Consider the following 22630-nt stretch of genomic DNA (forward strand, 5'->3'; position numbering starts at 1 on the left):
TTAAGAAAATATGCTTTAAAAACTTTATTTAACCAGTAAAGGATGATTTCCTCCAGGATATTGGGAATGTTTCTGGACTGCGCCAAGAAGTCTCTGAGGTATCTTTGCGCTTTATAAATATACCAATCCTAAATAAAATCCTGCCTGTCCTTCTCTTCATCCAAGAAAAGAGCTAATCTTTCACCCTTTGATACAACATAAATTCAATGGGACATATTATCAAGAACGGGCGATAACAATATTGCAGCTTTAGCGGTAGGAAACTGCCGCTAAAGCGGAGACAAGGGGCTTGATAATATGCCCTATAGAATTCCAATGCAAGTCCAGATTTGAGGTCCTTCACACCAGAACCTGGGCTTCTATTGGAATTCCATGGAGCATATTATCAAGCCCCTTATCGCCGCTTTAGCGGCTGTTTCCTGCTGCTAAAGCGAAGATAATGTTATCGCCCTTACTTTATAAAATGGCCCGTATGTTTTATACTGAGCCTTCCTTCTTTCATTGCAGAAGGGATTGGCTTAATATAGAAGGATAGGAGCAAGTGGTGAGGCTGTATCCTTCAATTCCATATCAATATTCATAGACCGGTCCACTCCAAAATGCTGCCAGATCATTACCAGAGTGTTTAAATTACTCCTAAGGTGGAAAAACACTTTTTCTAGTATTTAAGAGGGCCCACCCTTCACTTTGAAAATATCTTCCTGTGTCCATTCTCCTTACCTGCTCCGTTGTCCTTGCAGCTTAAGTAACAGAAAGTATGCGAAAAAGATTAATCCCATTGAGTGTTTTTCGATGATTATTTGCATAAACATTTTCCCTTAACTTTTTTTTAAACAAATGTTAATTTAAAATTCCTTTTTTCTGAGTTATTGGAAAGTTTTAGTAGTTTCTTTTCTTTTCAGCACAGTGGTTTGCTAGCGGACAAGTGCCTTAGTATTTTTTTGGGAAAAATAGCCCTGTTTTCATCATTTATGCAATTCCTCACCTTCGCTTTTCGCCAGGGACGGTGTTTTGTCGGTCTGGATTTGTCACACTGTGTTTCCCCACCAGGTGACAAAGTCCTCTTCTTCCAATGTGACCCATGTTTTTGTATCCCACCTTTGCGCCAAAGTACCTTCGAAAGCCCAAGATTAAATTCAACCCAAAATCTCTGCCTTGTGATGGTATATAGACTAACCCTGGGCAATGAACTCCGCTACCGGAGTTTGTAGAGAAGAGTCAGCTACTAAACTGTACCCACAAATGTTTTGATAAAGCAACTTTAAATGCTACTAAGCATATAACCAATTCACAAAAGTGAACTTTGAAAATGAAAAATATCAGGCAATGAGAGAGGTGATGATTTTGGGGTCCCCCCTAACCTAGAGGGAGGACCAAGCAGATGCCTTGAACACAAAGAGCATATCATGCTGAACGATTCGGTGGTGGTTCCATCTTCTTAGGACCACCCCAAACACAGTTATGGACAAAAATACAATTCCAACCAAAGGCCCTGCAAAGCATTATGGGACAAGATTAGCAGTGGGCAGTGAATATTATAGTATCCAATATGAAAATAATTCTACAAAGCTGCAGGTCAACTAGTCATTACTAGGTGTCCCTCACGAGTCAAATGTAAAAGCATTGAAATTATTACATCAAGCTGCAGTTCAACTAGTCGTTGCTAGGTTTCCCTCAAGTCAAATACTTTTGCATATGACTCGTGAGAGACACATAGTAACAACTAGTGGAACTGCAGCTTCATGTAGGGCCTTTGGGATTGTATTTTTGCCCATAACTGTGCTTGGGGTTGTCCTAAGAGGTTGGGACCACCACCGAATCGTTCAGCAAGATGTGCTCTTTGTTTTCAAGGCATCTGCTTGGTTCTCTCCCTAGGTTAGGAAGGATCCCAAAATCATCACCTCTATCACTGCTTGCTAAATTTTAATTTTCAGTTTTGTGAAATGACTATATATAGTTTAGCATGTAAAGACAGAGATATTTGTTATTTTACCAAAAGTATATGAGGTTTCTGTTTTATTAATTGAGTCAGAGTGAGCTTCGGATTTGGTATTCACTAAGTTTTTGTTCAACTTCGTGGAATTCGGCGTAGAACTACTCCCGCCAACTACGCCCACCCCTAATATAGACAACGAGCAATACATTTTAAAACCACCATGATGCAAAACACCAGAATCAACACAGTAAGACAGTATTAAAAATATCATTTTTTGTTTTATTTGGAATACGTTACTCTACTCGCCTGTGGTATATGGTATAAATACACTCTATAAATACCGTTAAGCCACTCCCCTTGGGGCTGTTTCCAAGGTTCACATCCAAATGGCTGTTCCCCTGCTCCTTTTTTTCATTTAAATGTACCATAAAAGCCCATCCCAACAACACCCACTCCCGCCCAAGTTCCAAATTCACAGCAGTTGAGGGGCGCTGCCCTCCCTGTGCCCCCGGCTGCAGGGAGCTTGCCGGTGCTGGTGTTGGGGAGTCAGGCTTCTCCCCACTCTCGAGCTCACTGCGACCGGGGGGGAATGGTGTGGCAGGCGGGCAGCAGGGATACTACACCTGTAGCCTCTAGGGCACGGTGCCACGGTCAGGTGTCCGTCAGGCGGGGAGGAGGGGGGCTGCACCTTCTAACAAGGAGGGACTCTGACTAGGGAAGAGGGGCAGATGTGTATTTTTTAAAGGTGCTGATGTGTAAGAGGCAAGGCTGCCATACACTGATGGCATTGCCATCGTAAAAGGCATACAGACTCGGATGGCACAGATATCTTACTTGACTGGTGTACACTAATGGCTGTTACTTTACAGGTTTCTTGAAATACACGGATGGCACAAATTTGTTATGCGTCTGTAATATCCTGATGGCACACATAGTTTATGGGTATATACTGATGGCACAAGCAGGTTAACGAGCAAGGTATACCCTGATGGCATTGGTAACTTATGAGTCTAATAGATTTTGATGGCAAAGGTAGGTGCAGTCACACCACGACTGTAAGGGTGTCTGTTATGGCAGATACATCTTTATTGCACAGGCAGTCTGCAGGGCCAGGACCCTCCAGGTTATAGTTTCCTACTGGGCTGATCTACTCTGGTGAAGTTGTTCTATCTTGATGGCAGAGTTATTATATAGACCGGATACACTCTGAAGTTATAGATTATTTGGCTATTTACACTCTGGCGGCACAGTAAAACTCTCTTGGCAGATACATTTTGATGGCACCACAATATCATGGAGATATATACGTTCTGATGGCATGTGAAAATTATAGGGAAAGATACACTTTGATGGCACATGTAAACAACGTAGAACGATAGGACCGGATGGCACAGAAAGCCTGTGGGAGGAGATCTGCTCCAATTACAAACATACTTTAGAGGTATATATTCACTCTGATGGCACTTGCAATTTATGGGGGAAGATACAGTGATGGCAAAGGAAGAATGTAGGGCAGATACAATCTCATGACAGGCAATGTATGTAGATATGAACAGATGGCACAGAAAGCATCTGAGAAGAGATATGCTCCTATTACACACCTAAAGTTTAGAGTTATGTATTCACTCTGATGGCACATGTAGTTTTTGGGGGGAGATACAGTGATGGCAAAGGAAGAATGTATGACAGATGCACTTATGACAGGCAATGTATGTAGATATGAACAGATGGCACAGAAAGCATCTGAGAAGAGATATGCTCCTATTACACACCTAAAGTTTAGAGTTATGTATTCACTCTGATGGCACATGTAGTTTTTGGGGGGAGATACAGTGATGGCAAAGGTAGAATGTAGGGCAGATACAATCTCATGACAGGCAATGTATGTAGATATGAACAGATGGCACAGAAAGCATCTGAGAAGAGATATGCTCCTATTACACACCTAAAGTTTAGAGTTATGTATTCACTCTGATGGCACATGTAGTTTTTGAGGGAAGATACAGTGATGGCAAAGGAAGAATGTAGGGCAGATACACTTATGACACAGGCAATGTATGTAGATATGAACAGATGGCACAGAAAGCCTCTGAGAAGAGATATGCTCAAATTACGCACATTAAGTTTAAGAGGTATGTATTCACTCTCATGGCACATGTAGTTTATGGGGGAACATACAGTGATGGCAAAGTAAACTGTGGGGCAGAGATGCACTCTGATGGCACAGATTATGGAGGTGAATACACTCTTGGGGCACTCATATCTTCAAGGGATAGATACAATGACAGATTATTACTAGAAGACTCCGATGGCACAAACAGATCCACAGGAGAGACGCAATGACAGCTCGTGTCCTCTGGACAAATACTGATGGCACTGGGGCGGCTTGAGGAAGGAGATTATGCAGTTCATGGTGGCAAGCATGCTCACATGGCACACATAGAATATAAGACAGATAAAAGGACAGCTTATGTATCCTGTGGAGGCAAACACTGATGGGCACAGGTGGTTCATGGGGCGGGGGGGGGTAAACTGTGATGGCGCAGAGAAGAAAAGGGGGAGAAATACAATCTATCGGAAGAGCTGGTTATTTAGGCAGACATATTCCAGCATCACAGATAGCTTTGGGTGACAGGTACACTGATGGCTTATGGGGCTAGATACCTTCTGATGGCACAGGTGGCAAATGGGCACGGATGAACTTTGGCACAGGGGGCTTATCGAACCAGATACACTGATAGCAGAGATGGCTTAAAGCTGTGAGGAGACACTTATGGCACAGATGGTATAAGGGGCACAGATGTTTTATGTTGAAACGGATACACTCCAATGGCACATGTGCGTTTTTGGGAAGGGCACACTCCTATGGCACAGGGAACAGATACATGATGATGGCACAGATGGTCTACAAAGACATCCTGGTGGCACAGACTGCAAATGAAAATAGCTGTGCTTGTGGTACACATTGCTATATGAATAGATACACTGTGATGTCATGGATAGATTTTTGAGGTGGGTACACTTTGATAGCATATGTGGATCAAAGGGGGAGTGGCACTCTTTGGCACAGATGGATTGGAGGCAGACATACTCTGATTGCACATAGAGCAGATGCACCAAGGTGGCACATAGAGCAGATATACCATGATGGCACATTGAGCAGAAATACCATGATGGCACATTGAGCAGATATACCAAGGTGGCACATAGAGCCGATATACCATGGTTGCACATAAAGCAGATATACCATGATGGCACATAGAGCAGATATACCATGGTGGAGCGTTGAGCAGATATACCATGGTCGCACATAGAGCAGATATACCTTGGTGGAACATAGAGCAGATATACCATGATGGCACATAGAGCAGATATACCGTGGTGGAACATAGAGCAGATATACCATGATGGCACATAAAGCAGATATACCACGGTGGAACATAGAGCAGATATACCATGATGGCACATAGAGCAGATATACCATGGTGGAACATAGAGCAGATATACCATGATGGCACATAGAGCAGATATACCTTGGTGGAACGTTGATCAGTTATACCATTGTTGCACATAGAACAGATATAACATGGTGGAACGTTGAGCTGATATACCATGGTTGCACATAGAGCAGATATACCATTGCGGAACATAGCTCAGATCTACCATGTGTGTGATGGCGCAGATGGCCTACAGATACAGTGATGGGATAGATAGCTTGTGGGGACTGGTGGATGACTTATAGTGGCATGGCATAAAGAACAGACGCACTACAAGGGCACAGATGGATTAAAGAGGCAGGTGCACCTTGATTTCATGATGAATATTTGACAACAGGTTCGCTTGGACGGTGAAAACTGATTACAGAAGCGGGTACTTTCTGGCACAGAAGGGTCATCGAGGAGGGTACACCCTGATGGCACGGATGGAGGCCGGCACAATTGGGTAGCACAGATGGCTTTTAGAGGTGGGGCACCCTCTGATTGCATGGGTGTCTCATAGAGCCAGATGTAGTGTTATGACACAGAGACCAGAAGCAAGATGAGGACACAAAGAGGATGTACAACAGTAAGGTGGCACAACAGTAAGTGGTTCAGGGAGAACAGTTGTATATTCTGGTGCGTGGAATGAAAGCACTGGGTGGGACACTGTTGGCGCATCAGCAGCAGCCTGGGTCATAGGAGGATTGCAAGGTTACTTTGGCAGTGACCGATAGCCGATTCTGCACCCTATTGGCACATTACTCAACACATTGCTTGCAGTTGAGATTACCCTGGTGGACGTTGCGGATGCGTAGGGATATTTGGCTCCAGCGCAGAAGGGTAGGTTTATACCCATCAGTATTCTACATGTGAGGCAGTGTGCTCTGTGTATCTCAAGAGTCAAGATGGCTGTGTTACTATCTGCAGTGCAGGTTAGGTACAATCACTATACTGTGATCAAGTTACAGGGAGCAGGTGTGGTATCTACAAATGGCAGCGGTATCGGCCAGAGGTGTGGCTATAGAATAGAGGGAACAGCTAACTGCATCTCACTTTTTATGAAGAGTGCACCATACCCTGATAACACCATTGACTGCTCATGAAAGGAGGTCTGATCACCCTTTTGGCACAGTAATCAGTGTATGCCTCATGGTGACGGTACCTTACTGTGATACCTTTGGCACAGTTAGCAGACTATGTTAAGAAATTGGTGTAACCAGACAACAATGTTATCTATTACTGAGAAGACAGTCAGTAAAACTCTGGGAGAAAATAGGTACATCTCTAATGACTAATGATAGAGAGGTGGTAGTCCTCCAGGGCAAGGGTTGGTATTTCAGATGGCACAGTTATCAGACAGCTCAGAAGGTGCTGACAAAGTCGGGTAAGAGGAGTTGCCACGCTGCGGTGGCATCATGTTATCAGGGTGGCTCATGGGGCAATGAAGCTTTCTTCCTCCTTGCAGATGAGTCATAATGTAAATACTCATCCAGATATCATACTGGTTAGGCCATTACCACTCACTTCAACCCGCACTGGACAATAGTAGAAATGGCCATGGTTGGTCTGACGCTGCCTTCTTTACCCCAAGTTATTGGGGGATCTCCCTACCTTTTGATGATGACCTTCCTTCAATGGCAACATCATCTTCTTGTCAACAACGAATCCGCCTATGATGGCATCAACCTGAAGAAGCCCAGTGTGTTCTAAAGTGAAGTGTATTATTAACGGTTTTCCCTCACCGCGGGCCTGTGAGTTAACCATTGAATAAAGCGTTGATGGATTTAACTTGTGGTGCCAGGAATGGATAGGATCCGTTCTCCGTCCTCTGGGAATGACTATGTTAGACATTGCACATCCTTTCTACTTTCCGCATGATAATGGGACCGTAACACGTTTGGATTCAATAAATCAATCAATCAATCAGGGAATTGCAAGCACGCTACTCACCCGTGAGGGTCTCAAGGCGCTGGATTGGAACTCAGTCTGAATGGGAGGTGCAGGTGAGTTCTCTCGCCTGGTGGCATAGGGACAGTACCTGGGGTGCAGGTCGGGTTCTCCTGCATGGCAGAAGCTACCCAGTGTGCAAGTTAGGTTTCTCCTGCATGGCGAAGACTGCACCCAGAGTGCAGGTCTCCACTGCCTGATGTGGCGGTGACTGCACCCAGAGTGCAGGTCTCCACTGCCTGATGTGGCGGTGACTGCACCCAGAGTGCAGGTCTCCACTGCCTGATGTGTCGGTGACTGCACCCAGAGTGCAGGTCTCCACTGCCTAACGTGGCGGTGACTGCACCCAGAGTGCAGATCTCCACTGCCTGATGTAGTGGTGACTGCACCCAGGGTGCAGGTCTCCACTACCTGATGTGGCGGTGACTGCACCCAGAGTGCAGGTCTCCACTGCCTGACGCGGCGGTGACTGCACCCAGAGTGCAGGTCTCCACTGCCTGACGTGGCGGTAACTGCACCCAGAGTGCAGGTCTCCACTGCCTGACGTGGCGGTGACTGCACCCATAGTGCCGGTCTCCACTGCCTGACGCGGCGGTTACTGTAACCAGAGTGCGGGTGGAGGAGCCCTCACTATGACATTCATGGTTATTCTGTTTTTTTTTTATACAAAGTCTCTACAAACACAAAGTATTTTCCTCAATGTCCATGTTGAGCGATGGAAGTCTAAGAGCTACAGAAAGAAAAACCTAAAAGAAAAGTAAAACCCTACCTGTTAGCCCCACCAATTCCTCCCCACCGCCCGCCCTCCCACCTCTCCACCCTGTAAAGATGGGTGACTAGCAAAACTCATATGTTGTCCACTTTGGGCTGTTATGAGCCCTTCGTAGGAGAGGAGGGCGGATGACCCATTTGAGAAGGTCACACCCTATCCTACTGTCTTTCGTGCCCATCCCCTCCTTACAAGGGCGTTATTATTTAGACATTTTTTATTTCTTCATCTGCAGCCCCCATTCTGGACGCTGTTGGTCTGCTGTGCCAACCTCTTTCTGGACCAGTCTAAAGACGGAGGAGCTCTGTAAGGCATAAAATGAAAGTCCGGCCCCTGTCCATCTTGACCCTCAATTTTAAAATCCAGTCTGGACCTAACCAAATGGGAAAAAATAAAAACACTTTATAAAAACCCAAAAAATTACAACAAAGAAATATAAGAATTATTCCCCAATTCGTGTTCTTTTGCTGAAGGATGGAGAAGGGTGTGTTGTATTGGGGTAAAGAGGAAAAGACTGGTTTCCTTCTCCCAGCTTCTGACACTTTGAGATAAATGAAGGGTTGTGAGGTACCCAAAAGAGACTGCCAGTGTGGTGGGAATGAGGACCCTCACGCCCAGCATTAGTCTATGGCACCGTTGGATCCATTCTCTATGGTTCTGGTAGGCACACTGAAGGCATGGTCTCTATTACTGCCAATCGTTCTGTCGACATCAGGGACAGACAGGTGGACCTACATCCACTCTCCATCTCATGTTAGCACAAGTTGGGGGTGAAGCTGAGACCACCTTTCCATGCACTTAGCAAGTGTCTTCTCAAAGCAGGTGAATCCATTCTCATGTGGAATCCACTTTGCCTGATATGTGATGGCTCACCTGCTCATAGGCAGTATTTCCTGGTGAGTACATGTTTTCCATACAGTTTACCCACCCCCTGCACGATCTGTATCTAATTAGATGACATTGTATCCATCTGTGCACTTGTAACCACACCCCCTGCATGGTTGATGTTATTGCAATTCACCAAATCTCTATGACCATGGTCGAGATGAACAGTGGTAAAGCCGATCGCTCACATATCCGATCCCGACTCCATGAAAGATGACATGATGACCATCGAGCAGCCCGTTGCTCCAATTCCTTTGACTGCTGAGGTTGTAACCATTCTTCCAATCACTATATCCGCTCTACTCAACAGATTGTATTATAAGCCATTTCACTATTCCTTGTATCCATAGAGTTTTTGTCAACCTCTGACGTATTGTATGCACATGTTTGAAGATGCTGTGGCCTGCTTGTTATATACGCTTGTTAGATCTAATCATCATATCCACTTGATCCACCCATTCACTAGAAAATTTGGCACTACATCCATTCTCCCACTTATTGTATCCGTACGTAGACGAAAGAGGTGTTTAGACATCTGCCATGTGCTACTCACTGATCCATTGCACAGCCGTTCTCCCACTTCTTGTATCCATATGTAGGTGAAAGAGATGTTTAGACATTTCCCATGTTATACACTGATCAATAACACATCCATTCTCCCACTTATTGTATCCGTATGTAGATGAAAGAGTTGTTCGACATTTCCCATGTGATACACTGATCAATAACACAGCCATTCTCCCACTTATTGTATCCATATGTAGACGAAAGAGGTGTTTAGACATTTCCCATGTGATACACTTATCAATAACACAGCCATTCTCCCACCTATTGTATCCGTATGTAGACAAAAGAGATGTTTAGACATATCCCATGTGATACACTGATCAATCACACAGCTGTTCTCCGACTTGTTGTATCCGTATGTAGAGGAAAGAGGTGTTTCGACATTTCCCATGTGATACACTGATCAATCACACAGCTGTTCTCCCACTTATTGTATACGTATGCAAACGAAAGAGGTGTTTAGACATTTCCAATGGGCTACTCGCTGATCAATCGCACAGCTGTTCTCCCACTTATTGTATCCGTATGTGGACGAAAAAGGTGTTTAGACATTTCCCATGTGATACACTGATCAATCACACAGCCGTTCTCCCACTTATTGTATCCGTATGTAGACGAGAGGCGTTTCAACATTTCCCATGTGATACACCGATCAATCACACAGCCGTACTCCCACTTATTGTATCCATATGTAGACAAAAGAGGTGTTTACACATTTCTGATGGGCTACTTGCTGATCAATCGCATAGCTACTCCTCAAATTATTGTATCCGTATGTTCACGAAAGCGATGTTTAGACATTTTCCATGTGATACACTGATCAATCGCACGGCCATTCTCCTGCTCCTTGTATCGTTATGTAGATGAAAGTGGTGTTTAGACATTTTCTATGTGATACACTGATCAGTCGCACAGCTGTTCTCCCACTTTAATCCATTGTTAGGTGGATGATGTTTAGCAAATCTCCCCATGTGTTATTTATTCTTCATATCCATTCACTTTAATTGTCAACATTATAACTATTCTTTAATTTGCTGAATCTTTACTCCTAAATGATCAGTCTTATAGCCACTCTCCTATTCATTGTATCCATTCGCTTTGATGGATGATAACCATCCTCCGACTGATAATACATCCATGTTCTTCGATGGATGTTATAGCCACAATCCAACTTATTATATCCATGGTCTTCAATGGATGATGTTATAACCCTTCTCCAATTCAATATAACTCTGCTCTTTTGGAATGTATATAGCAATCGTCCAATGCCTCTTACCCTTGCTTTTCGATGGATGTTACAGCCACTCTCCAACTTGTTATAACTATGTCCTTGATGATGATATTACAGACATTCTCCAAATCATTACATCCATGTTCTTGACAGAATGTTTCAGCCATTCCCCAATAGATTATTCCACACTAGTCAAAGGAGTTTCAACTCTTCAGCAATCACGTTGTTCCTTATGGGCCATGGTACGTCATCCACTCTCACAGTAAAATGATAAGTGCACTCCTTGAGCGGCACCACTAATTTCACCTTTCCACTTACATGGCATTAGCACTAGTCCAGAGAGTTTGTTGGGTCCCCCTTTGGCCCTCTCTGCTCACGTGAAATCTGCACCACCACAGGAGAGATTGTTCCAGTGAAATGAAAATGCATTTCCAAATAAGCCTTCTCCTGTTTAGGGGTGTCCGCAGATGTAAATCAAGGATAGTATTCTTTGCACTTATTGTTTTCTCTGTCCCTGGAGCAAAAGAAAAGGTCTCCTCCCTCTCTGCAGATGGGTGTGCTCGTGGGTGTGGTTGTGTCCATTAGGTGGAGAGGAAGGCAGGATTAACACTATACTCTGGTGGTGGAGTGTGAGTGTGGCAGCCCGGTGCTGTTGAACCCGGTGGCAAATGTGTTGTATGGGTGGAGAGTCTGCAGGCCCACCAGGGAGTTGGGGATCATGGTGATGGTGTTTGGTGTCATTAGAGGAATGTCGTCTGGGGAGCGACGCAGGGTGAGGGTGTAATCTGGAAGCGAGGTAAGCCGCAGGGCATCATGCGCCTGCACCGCCTCGCACTCGTGGTGCGCCTGGTTCATCTGCAGTGAGGCAATCTCCTCTGGTGTGTGGCTGATGTCATTAACAGCATTTCGTTGGGGGCTAGGCTGCCGGTGCGTATCCTGGCGACGCTTATCCTTGCGGTAGTATAGGGCAGCAAATGCTAGCACATTCAGGAAGAGCAGTGAGGCTCCCACAGCGATGGTGACACTCAGCTCTGTGGAGTAGTCTCGCGGGTTCTCAAACCCCAATGTGCCACCGGGATCCTGGTCTGAACCAGAGTTGTCGTTGTATGTTGGTGAGCTGGGAGGACGTTTGGTGGTCCAGATCTTTCCATTGGGCCGGCGTGTGATGTGCGAGTTTTGTGTGGTGTCCGGTGGTGGCACTTTGGTGGTGGTTGAGGTATACTGGAACATGTCATGCAGATTGTAGAGGTGGGGGACTAGGTGCTTCCAGAAGGCCACTTTGGTGGCTCGGTAGTGGTCACGCACTCTTGGCTTCAGGCCGATGTGCAGGTACAGCTGATCCCGGGGGTTGTATTTAGACCAGGCCACCTCCTCGAAGCGGTTGGCTTTTGTGTGGATGAACTTGGTGTCCTGGGGAACTGGCTTATTGGGATCCCTGAAATAAGAAGAGAACAAAGAATTGGTTATTACATGTTTTTCTAACTAATTCTACAAATCAATGCAAACAACACAAGGTGTTGGTGAATCCTTCTCAATCATGCTGCAACCTCCCCTTTTGTACACCATTGGAAACTTCAAACACCCCTGACTGAGGTAATGAGGACCTTCATAGAGTGCTACCTACTAAACTCTATAAACTCTGGGCACATGACCGTGAAAAGTAAGGTAAACAACAAGGTCCAGATTAGCATCTCAGAAGAAAATTAACCATATGTGTGTCCCCCATATGTCCACAAGGGATGACCGATACCAGACTTTAGGGACATCCATGTAAGAAAAACCTACATTCAATTATCGTAAATGGAACTCATCTATATCGTCAGTAGTCATCCTGAAAATTTAACCTGCACATGGCCTTTCTGGGCAAGTTTTGGAGACCTCTTTAAGGTCATTGTCGTTGTAGCTCAAAACAAAGCGCATGGAAACGAAGTCTGAATCAAGAGAGACTCAGGCTATGAGACAGCATCAAAAAATAAACAATAAAGGGGCGACAAGGCTTTGTAATTGAGCATCATACGTACATCTATTTATATTTTTATTTGTTAAGCATGTCATTCCTCTGATGGTTGGCCAAGAGCCCTTTACATGGGGAAGTTACATACAAGCTGAATTTGCCAGGTGCTGTGGGACTGCCTTCACCAGTTCCTCTGTTGGTGTTGGTGTTGCAGTGCCACACCAACAGCAAAAGTGTCAGGAGCAAAGTACTGACCATGCTTGTGGTCTGTCCGGGTTGGATAATCAGGAGATGCCCTTCGCCAGAACTAGCAATGGACGGCCAGCTGTAGATTTACGAATGTACAGCCTGGATTAGATTTACAAATGGTCAGCCTGGGTAGATCTACAAATGGGCACCTTGCATTATATCTACCAATGAACAGTCTGAGTCATATTTACCAATAGACAGCCTGGGTTAGATCTACCAAAGGACACTCTGTGTTAGATACATCAATGGGCAGCCTGAGTTAGATCTTCCAATGGACAGCCTGAGATGAGTTACAGCCTGAGATAGATCTTCCAATGGACAGCCTGAGATGAGTTACAGCCTGAGATAGATCTTCCAATGGACAGCCTGAGATGAGTTACAGCCTGAGTTAGATCTTCCAATAGACAGCCTGAGATGAGTTACAGCCTGAGATAGATCTTCCAATGGACAGCCTGAGATGAGTTACAGCCTGAGATAGATCTTCCAATGGACAGCCTGAGACGAGTTACAGCCTGAGATAGATCTTCCAATGGACAGCCTGAGATGAGTTACAGCCTGAGTTAGATCTTCCAATGGACAGCCTGAGATGAGTTACAGCTGAGATAGATCTTCCAGTGGACAGCCTGAGATGAGTTACAGCCTGAGATAGATCTTCCAATGGACAGCCTGAGTTAGATACACTAATGGACAGCCTGGGTTACATCTACCAATGAACAGCCTGCCTTACATGTATCATTGGAGAGCTTGGGTTAGATGGTCGAGTTAAAGAGCTTTAGTGAGAGGAGAGTTGTAAAAGATTGTGTTCCTGGCCAGATCTAGCAATGGAAAGCCAGTATTAGATCTATCAATGTTGACCCTGAATTCGATTTACCAATGATCAGCCTTTGTTAGATCTACCAATGAATAGCCTATGTTAGATTTATTTATAGGCAACCTGCATTAGATCTACCAATGAGCAGCCTGGGTTAGATTTGCTGATAGACAGCCTTATTCTGATAGATACATCTGCCGTGTGGATTCCTCACCTTGTGAATATCCCCTTGCGTCAGCAACATTCGGAAATTCTTTTTGTAGCCTCGCGCCGGCATGGACGCGCCGGCATGGACTCGGACGTCAAAGAGACACGACATCGCTCGCGACTCCGCTGACGTCACCGACGCCTACAATAGGCCCACGCCGGCGTGATGACATCAGTTCCCTTTTTTCCGCGTCGTCGACGCTAACGGTTTCGGGATACTCTGTAGCTTCTAGTAACTCTGTTACTGTTTTTCTTCGTTTCTCTGTTCTCTTACCTCTTTGTCTTTTTATTATGTCGACAAAGAAGACAGGTTTTAAACCCTGCAGGGAATGTGGAAAGATGATGTCCGTTACGGAGCCACAGCAGGATTTTATTTGGTGTTTGAGCTCCGACCACGACGTGGATGGGTGTTCGTCGTGCCAAAAGATGAATCCAAAGGCCCTGCGTGAAAGGGAGTCTAAGCTTCTTGTAGCAAAGCTGAAAGCCGATAAGGTTAAGAAATCTTCGAAATCCCACTCGAAGAAGTCGAGATCGAGGTCGAGATCGAGGTCTCGAGAGGCGTCGGCTTCGAAGTCTTCGTCAGATCATGCTTCGAGGTCACGTAAGAAGCATAAGAAAAGGAGACATGAATCTCATCGTCATTCGGGTGATAAGTCTGACTCGAGGTCGAGATCACCCAAGAAGATTAAATCGAAAGTGATTCCTCCACATGAGATTTCAGATCGAGAAGGCGAGGCCTCGCTTTCGGAGTCGCAAGTTCATTCTCCGACTCCGATTCCCGATCCGACTCAGGCACCGTCTCCAGCTCAAGAAGAGGTCGGTAGAGTTCCTGTTGAGGAAGAGGAATCGACTCCTGTTGTTGAAACAGATTCGAATCTGCCTCGAGGTCGACCTGAGGGTGATCATCCACCTTTTCCAGCTCCAGGTCAGGATCCTTCAGCGTTTCTCAACGCTATGTATGGTGTTTTCTCGAGGTCATGGTAGCCCTCTGGAGCGCCTTCGGGTCCCATGGGTCCAATGGCATTTAATTTGGGTGTGCCTCACTCTTATGCCCCGGCACCTTTCATGCCGTATATGCCAGCCCCGGCCCCACTGTGGCAGTACCAGGCTCCACCGAGGTCGACGCCGGCTCGACCGAAGTCGACGACTCCAGCACCGGCGTCGCCCGCTCCAAGCAAATCTCTGGAGCATCCTTCTAAGCCTTCGAATTCGATACCGACGTCGGCTCCGGCGCCGTCGGAGCCGACAGTGGATCCGACTGCACTCCGTGTTAAGCAGAGATCTAGGAGAGAGGCTCAACGTCTCTTGGAAGAGCAGAGGTATTGTGAGTCTCATTCTGACTTGGAAGAAGGTGAGCTGGATGAAAATTATTTCGAGGAGCTAGCAGAGGCTAGTGGTCTTGAATTTTCACCAGAGTGGGTATTACCATCAGGTCCTGATGCACCGTCTAAGGATGTTCAGCCATATCATATGGTAATGAAAAAAGCTGCGGGACTTTTAGGTTTAACATTGCCTACTGTTGAATTTAAATCAAATCTGCTTACTGAGGTTCTTCATTCTCCGAACTCAACTGTGGAGCCATTGCTACCATTTAATGATGCTTTGACTGAACCCATTATGGAGGTGTGGAAGAAGCCTCTTTCTGCTCCTGCTGTCTCGAAAGGTGTGGCTAGGAGATATAGAGTGGCTCCTGAGGACCCTGCCTTTTTGTCATCTCCCCTTCTCCTGAAAGTTTGGTGATTCAAGCTGCATGTTCAAAGAAGTCAGTTGGTGCTTTTCCACAAGTAACTAGTGACAAGGAAGCTAAAAAGCAGGATCAAGTGGCCAAGAAAACGTTCTCTTCCGCGAGTATGGCGTTAAAATCAACAAATGCCACTTGCCTTATGGGAAGATATGTGCACGCACTTATGGACTCTATGCGTACATTGATCCCTAGGGTTCCAGAAGACTGCAGAAGTGACTTTGAGGAAGTTTTATCTGACACTCAAGCAGCAGCTCGTCAAGTTATCCAGAGTGGCCTTGATACTGCAGATTCTGTGGCAAGGATCATGGGCACTGCTGTTGCCACAAGGCGTTCAGCTTGGTTAAAATCCTCAGATTTTTCTGCTGATGTACAGTCTGCTTTGTTAGATCTGCCTTTTGATGGTGAAGGACTCTTTGGCAAGAAGGCAGATACAGCCTTGGAGAGATTTAAGGATAGCAGGGCGACTGCTAGATCTCTTGGTCTTCAAATTAGAGGTTCAACGACCAGGAAGTTCAGAGGCTTTGGACGCTCTTCTTTTCGTACATATAGACAAGGTCAGCAGCAACAGCAGCAGCAGCAAAATACGTTTTATAAGTCGTACAGAGGAAAGCAAAGGGCACGTCCTCGAGGGCGTCAAGCCTCTTCCTCCTCCACCTCTTCCAACCCCCCAGCCACAGAAAAGCAGCCCTAGATCCGCCATTCAGGATCATGTGGGTCCGGTGGGGGGGGCGGCTTACCCACTTTCTACGGGATTGGGAATCGGTTACATCAGATCTTTGGGTTCTCAATCTCGTAGAAAATGGGTATGCCCTTCCCTTTCGGGAATTCCCTCCCAATTACCCTCCTTGCCAGGGATATTGCTCAGAGGAACATCTGTTACTCCTACAGGAGGAAGTTCAAACTCTATTAAGAAAGGGTGCGCTAGAGGTGGTCCCAGAGCAGGAAAGGGGTCAGGGATGCTACTCCCGGTATTTCCTGATTCCCAAAAAGGATGGCAGACTTCGTCCAATCCTGGATCTCAGGATCTTGAATTTTTATCTGAAACAAGAGAAATTCAAGAATTAAATCTACCAATGAACTGCCTGGGTCAGATTTGCTGCTAGGCAGCCTTAGTTAGAGCTACTCGTGGACAGTCTGGGCTAGATGTACAAATAGACTGCCTGGGTTAAATCTACCAATGAACAGCCTGGGTTAGATCTACCAATGAACAGCCTGGGTTAGATCTACCAATGAACAGCTTGGGTTAGATTTACCAATAGACAGCCTGGGTTAGATCTAGCAATCAACAGCCTGGGTTAGATCTACCAATAGGCAGGCTTTGTTAGATCTACAATGAACATCCTGGGTTTGTTTTACCAATATACTGACTGGTTTAGGTCTACCAATTAACAGTTTGGGTTAGATCTACCAATGAACAGCCTGGGTTAGATCTACCAATGAACAGCCTTGGTTAGATCTACCAATGAACAACCTACCAATGAACAACCTGGGTTAGATCTACCAATGGACAGCCTGGTTTAGATTTACCAATGTTCAGCCTGGGTTAGATCTACCAATGGACAGTCTTTGTAAGATCTACCAATGAACAGTCTGTGTAAGATCGATCAATGGACAACCTGGGTTACATCTACCAATGAACAGCCTTCCTTAAATGTATCATTGGAGAGCTTGGGTTGGATGATCTAATTAAAGAGCTTTAGTGAGAGGAGACCAGATCTAGCAATGGAAAGACAGTATTAGATCTATCAATGCTCACCCTGGATTAGATTTACCAATGGTCAGCCTTTGTTAGATTTATCAATGGTCAGCCTTTGTTAGATTTACCAATGGTCAGCCTTTGGTATATCTACCAATGAACAGTCTGTGTTAGATCTACCAATAAATAGCCTATGTTAGATTTATTAATGGGCAGCCTGGATTAGATTTACCAATGGTCAGCCTTTGTTACATCGACCAATGAACAGGCTGTGTGAGATCTCTCGAAGGGCAGCCTGGGTTAGATCCACCAATGAGCAGCTTGGGTGAGGTTTACTAAAGGTCAGCTTGCGTTAGATTTACCAGTGGTCAGCCTTTCTTAGATCTACCAGTGAACAGCCGGTGTTTGATCTCTTGATGGGCATCCTGGGTTAGATCTATTTATTTATTTGGCAGATTTATAATGCGGACACCTACCCCAAGGGGCTTTCCGGCGCAGGATAGTTGCAGACAGTGAGAACCCCAGCTAATAGCTAGAAGAGCCACGTTTTCAGATTTTTACAAAACAAAATGACCCAATAAAAGTGGGGCAGCGTAGCAGCAACTATCCTAACCAACGCTCAACCTGGGTTAGACTTACGAATGGTCAGCTTAGGTTAGATTTACTAATTGGCAGCCTGGGTTAGATCTACCAATGGACAGTCTGCTTTACATCTGCCAATGGACATCAAGGCCTGGTGGTCCAGGTTAAGAGCTTTAGTGAGAGGAGAGTTGTCGAAGGCTCTGTGCTTGGCCAGATCTTCCCAATTACAGTAGTCGGTCTTCTGCATCTGAGACACTTGTGATGCCCAACAGTGAAAAGGCTCTGGTAGAGTCGGTGTTGCAGTGGACTATGGACTTTAGTGCTTACTGTGCGTGACGTACACTGCGCTGTGTGTTTATGGGTATGAGGCCTGAATGTGGTTTCTCGTTTTCAGTGCCTTCAGACTGTCTCGAACATTTTATACTCTGCGGTTGAAGCTTTGCAGCAAGACTTCAGGATCTGTGGAAATCAGAAGGTTTATTTTGACTACAGTGGGGGTTGCTTCAGGCACCTTATCACTCTGCAGTTATATTTTTGTAGTGACTGACTCTACGTTCGTCCAATCTGCAACTTTTCTGGGAAATTGTTTCCTAATTTTGTCTAACCACAGGTTGAAGTAAGCCCATTACAGGCATTTTTGGTGGGGTTTTGTAGAAGGAGAGACAGTTATGCATTGTCAAGGAAGATAGGGTTATACCAAGGGCACTGCTGAAATGAATGAGCTGCTGGGTGGATTATGCGGCAGGTAACTATGCACCAAAAGGCCGAGCACATGATATTGAGTAGTTTGGTCACTGCACACACAACAGAGGAGGGCACTCACCGTCAACGACAATCACACCTCGCTCTGCACCAACTTCAGACCAGCAACACTCAAGAAATTTTGAGCTTCAGACTATTTCAGTATCCCATAGAGCTACTGTCAACTTGAACCCTCTGGGGCACAAAAAGGACTTCAGTGAAGAAACTGTTGCTCCTCTGCACTGAGATCCCTCAACACCATGAAAGCAAAGCTCACCTTAAACGAGGCTAGTCACAGAAGAAAGGCGTGCTTGAAGGCAGTTGAGCATTCCATCAATACCCTTCCAGAATCACAAGTCCCATAACCAGTTGACAAACGTAACACTGTCAATTATTTTTTCACAGGGAAGACAGACAAACTTAACCACACTACACAACCAGACTCCTTCCAACAACTCAATGTTCCACCTCCCAAAAGAACAGACTTCAATCCCATCTCATACAATGAGGTTTCTAATATTGTAAACTCTCTTGAGCCAAAGTCCTATAAAGACAATATTCCTCCACCATCTTTCATAAAATCCCACCTGAGACTCCATCATTCCTTTCCTCAAGATCATCAACTCTTCCCTTGGACAAGAAACCTCCTCAGACCCTCTCAAAACAGGACAGATCATCCTGGTGAAACAACTACCTTGGGCCAAGATGACCTCAACCAGTACTGCCCCACGAATCACCTGACTTTCATCAGAAGATCTTCAGATCACCACAACCTCTTCCAGGGCTGGCAATCTTGAGTTAGACCATGCTGCAGCACTTCGACGGCCGTCATTCAGTACCTTATGATTCCCCCTAATAACCGACAAGACTATATCCTGACTGTGAATTAGGGGTGTAGGTAACTCTTATAAGTCTGTGTAGGGTAAGCATGCAGAGTTACCTAAGAATTTAGCAAAGTTAAGCTTGATTTACACAAGAAGAGTAATTTCGGGTTTAGGGCTATTTTTTAGTGTAAAAATGCACACACCCTTGCATCCAAAATGGATGCCATGATGTGTTTTGAGTTAGGGAAGTACAAGGGAACCCTGAAGGCAGTTAAGGACCTTGGGTGTTAATCTTAAACAAAATCAATGGTCCTTAAAGAATCATTTAGAGCATTTAAATAAATATAGTCTGTAATAAGTACTATATTCTGCAGTGTCCAGCCGGACACGAAATGTAATCAAAATGTTTGCAGCATTTACAAGAGCAACCAACAATAACAATGGGATACAGTCCTGCATCCAGTACATAAGAACAAAACAAAATATACAAATAGACAATAGGATTTTCAGGCAAAAGAAAGAGGAAGCTTTGGGTCAATGTAAAACATAAACAGCAGAGTGATCAGCCACTTGCGCTCGCTAAACATTCTCTAATCGCGTTATTATCTGTAATTCTATGACTAATGCGGAATTACCTAAATTACTCTGATTACTCCGGAATATTTGGAACTCCGCCCAGGTGTATTCAAAACCCACATCTTGAGCACGCGAACACGCCCCCACCATACTTCCCCTCTTTGAAAATGATCTTAAGTCAGAGCTCAGGGTCCTGCCCATGCTCAGAGCTCTGCTGCTTGCAAGCTAGGTTTGAACCACACCAATCATGGGCGCATAGACACAGCCCCGGGCACTGCACTTCGATCTCTCTACTCGTGCACCTGAACACTGACCCTCAGAGCCCCCTACAACCAAGGTCGACGCCTCCTCAGACTCCTGCTCTTTGCCTCCTGGGGCCTCGTTGCAGCTCCACTGATGTCCCTCCACCCTGCACAGATGGTGCCTTCCCAGGCCTCGCTGTGGCCCTTGAGGTATTCCTTGCAGTCAGTGGGAGGCCGGGCCCTCTCTGGGCCCTCAGGACAGCAGTGTTTTCACTGCACAAACACTCTGCTAGTAATTAAGGACACGGGGAGGTCTTGGAGCTGCTCCCACTCCTCTGTGGCTACTGTTTGAGCTCACAAAGCAGGTAAACAGAAGAACACGCACGCAAGCCAACTGGAGGTGAACGTCTACACTAAGGGTTGAAGCAGAGAGCACGTGTACACGTGCACTCTTATCATCTAATGCCCCCACTTCAAACAGCCACAAAAATGCTTTTGGAAAGACATGCAGGCGTGAGAGCACCGATGCTGAATGTCTGCAAGCATAAGCATGAGAATAAACAAGCATAAGCAGCACACAACACTCAAACAAAACCAAACTCTGATAGCTACAGGAGTTGTCGGAAGAGTAAGCAAGCACTGGCACAATATCTGTGTCTGTGCATGCATCTTCGCGGCGTATTGGATTGCGGGCACGATTGGTGCTGGAGGTGTCCAGCAGAACAGTTGTGTTCTTTGGAACTCCACCCGCCAACGCCATTTCGAGCCTTAAGAAACAGTAGACTCTTAATAACGATCCACTGGTGTGGAAGTACCCTCCACGTGGTTTCCTCTATCAATTACTATATTGAGGTAAGAGGGATATAAGGACTGGGACAGTTAGACTGTCCTGAAGAAGACCGACGTGACTCAAATAATTGAGGGCACTAAAATACGGTCGAAACATGTTGACCACCGCAGTATAAGGAGGAGTGTTTGTGGATCTTGATTTCCTGCCTAAACACTTATTCATCCTTCACATATTTTTTAATCCTAACCGTGGGACCTATGAATAAAGCACTTGCGGGTACCCTTGAGCCAGTTTTAATGAGCACCATCTAACTGCACTTTATGTCTATCACCTACCCAGTCCGGACGGACGACACTAATTGTAGTGATCACTGTTTGTCACTCGTGTGCTGATCTTTGTTTGTTTTGAGTTGTAGTGTTTTTTGTTTCCCCCTCCCTATGCTCCGCCCCCTGCGTGGCTACGCGGGGGAGTATTGTAAGCAGACCTGATGATGAAGCATGTCACACACATTGTGTGTGAGTGAGGGCAGTATTTTCAAATAATTTTGATTTTCTTCAGCCCTGTGTTTGTGTCTGCTTATAGTTTCTTCTTTTTGTTGTTCCCCACCCCTCTTTGTGTGCGTGCATATACACAGTGACACCTATCATGGGCAACCTCAGTGCATACATGCACGCTAAGAAATGTCCCTAGATCAAGAGACGCATAGGTGGCTAGAACAAGAGATGCATGGGTGACTAGATCAAGGGATGCATGGGTGACTAGATCAAGATGCATGGGTGGCTAGATCGAGATGCATGGATGGCTAGATCGAGATGCATGGGTGGCTAGATCAAGAGATGCATGGGTGGCTAGATCGAGATGCATGGGTGGCTAGATCAAGAGATGCATGGGTGGCTAGATCGAGATGCATGGGTGGCTAGATCAAGAGATGCATGGGTGGCTAGATCGAGATGCATGGGTGGCTAGATCAAGAGATGCATGGGTGGCTAGATCAAGAGATGCATGGGTGGCTAGATAAAGAGATGCATGGGTGGCTAGATCGAGATGCATGGGTGGCTAGATCAAGAGACGCATAGGTGGCTAGATCAAGAGATGCATGGGTGGCTAGATCGAGATGCATGGGTGGCTAGATCAAGAGATGCATGGGTGGCTAGATCGAGATGCATGGGTGGCTAGATCAAGAGATGCATGGGTGGCTAGATCGAGATGCATGGGTGGCTAGATCAAGAGATGCATGGGTGGCTAGATCAAGAGATGCATGGGTGGCTAGATCAAGAGACGCATAGGTGGCTAGATCAAGAGATGCATGGATGGCTAGATCGAGATGCATGGGTGGCTAGATCAAGAGATGCATGGGTGGCTAGATCGAGATGCATGGGTGGCTAGATCAAGAGATGCAT

The 22630-nt window shown here is 45.6% G+C and overlaps 1 protein-coding gene across 1 annotated transcript in view; it reads right to left on the reverse strand.

Annotated features, from left to right (window-relative positions):
• Positions 1-2194: 2194 nt before the first annotated feature.
• NLGN3 (neuroligin 3) overlaps positions 2195-22630 on the reverse strand; it is a 477014-nt gene continuing 456578 nt past the window's right edge. Inside the window, exon 9 of the mRNA XM_078640209.1 lies at positions 2195-12249. Coding sequence (XP_078496335.1) covers positions 11424-12249 — 826 coding nt within the window. The 3' untranslated portion in view covers positions 2195-11423. The remainder of the gene's footprint in view (positions 12250-22630) is intronic.

The sequence above is a fragment of the Lissotriton helveticus genome, chromosome 4_2 (genome assembly GCF_964261635.1).
Source record: "Lissotriton helveticus chromosome 4_2, aLisHel1.1, whole genome shotgun sequence".
NCBI classification, from domain to species: Eukaryota; Metazoa; Chordata; class Amphibia; order Caudata; family Salamandridae; genus Lissotriton; species Lissotriton helveticus.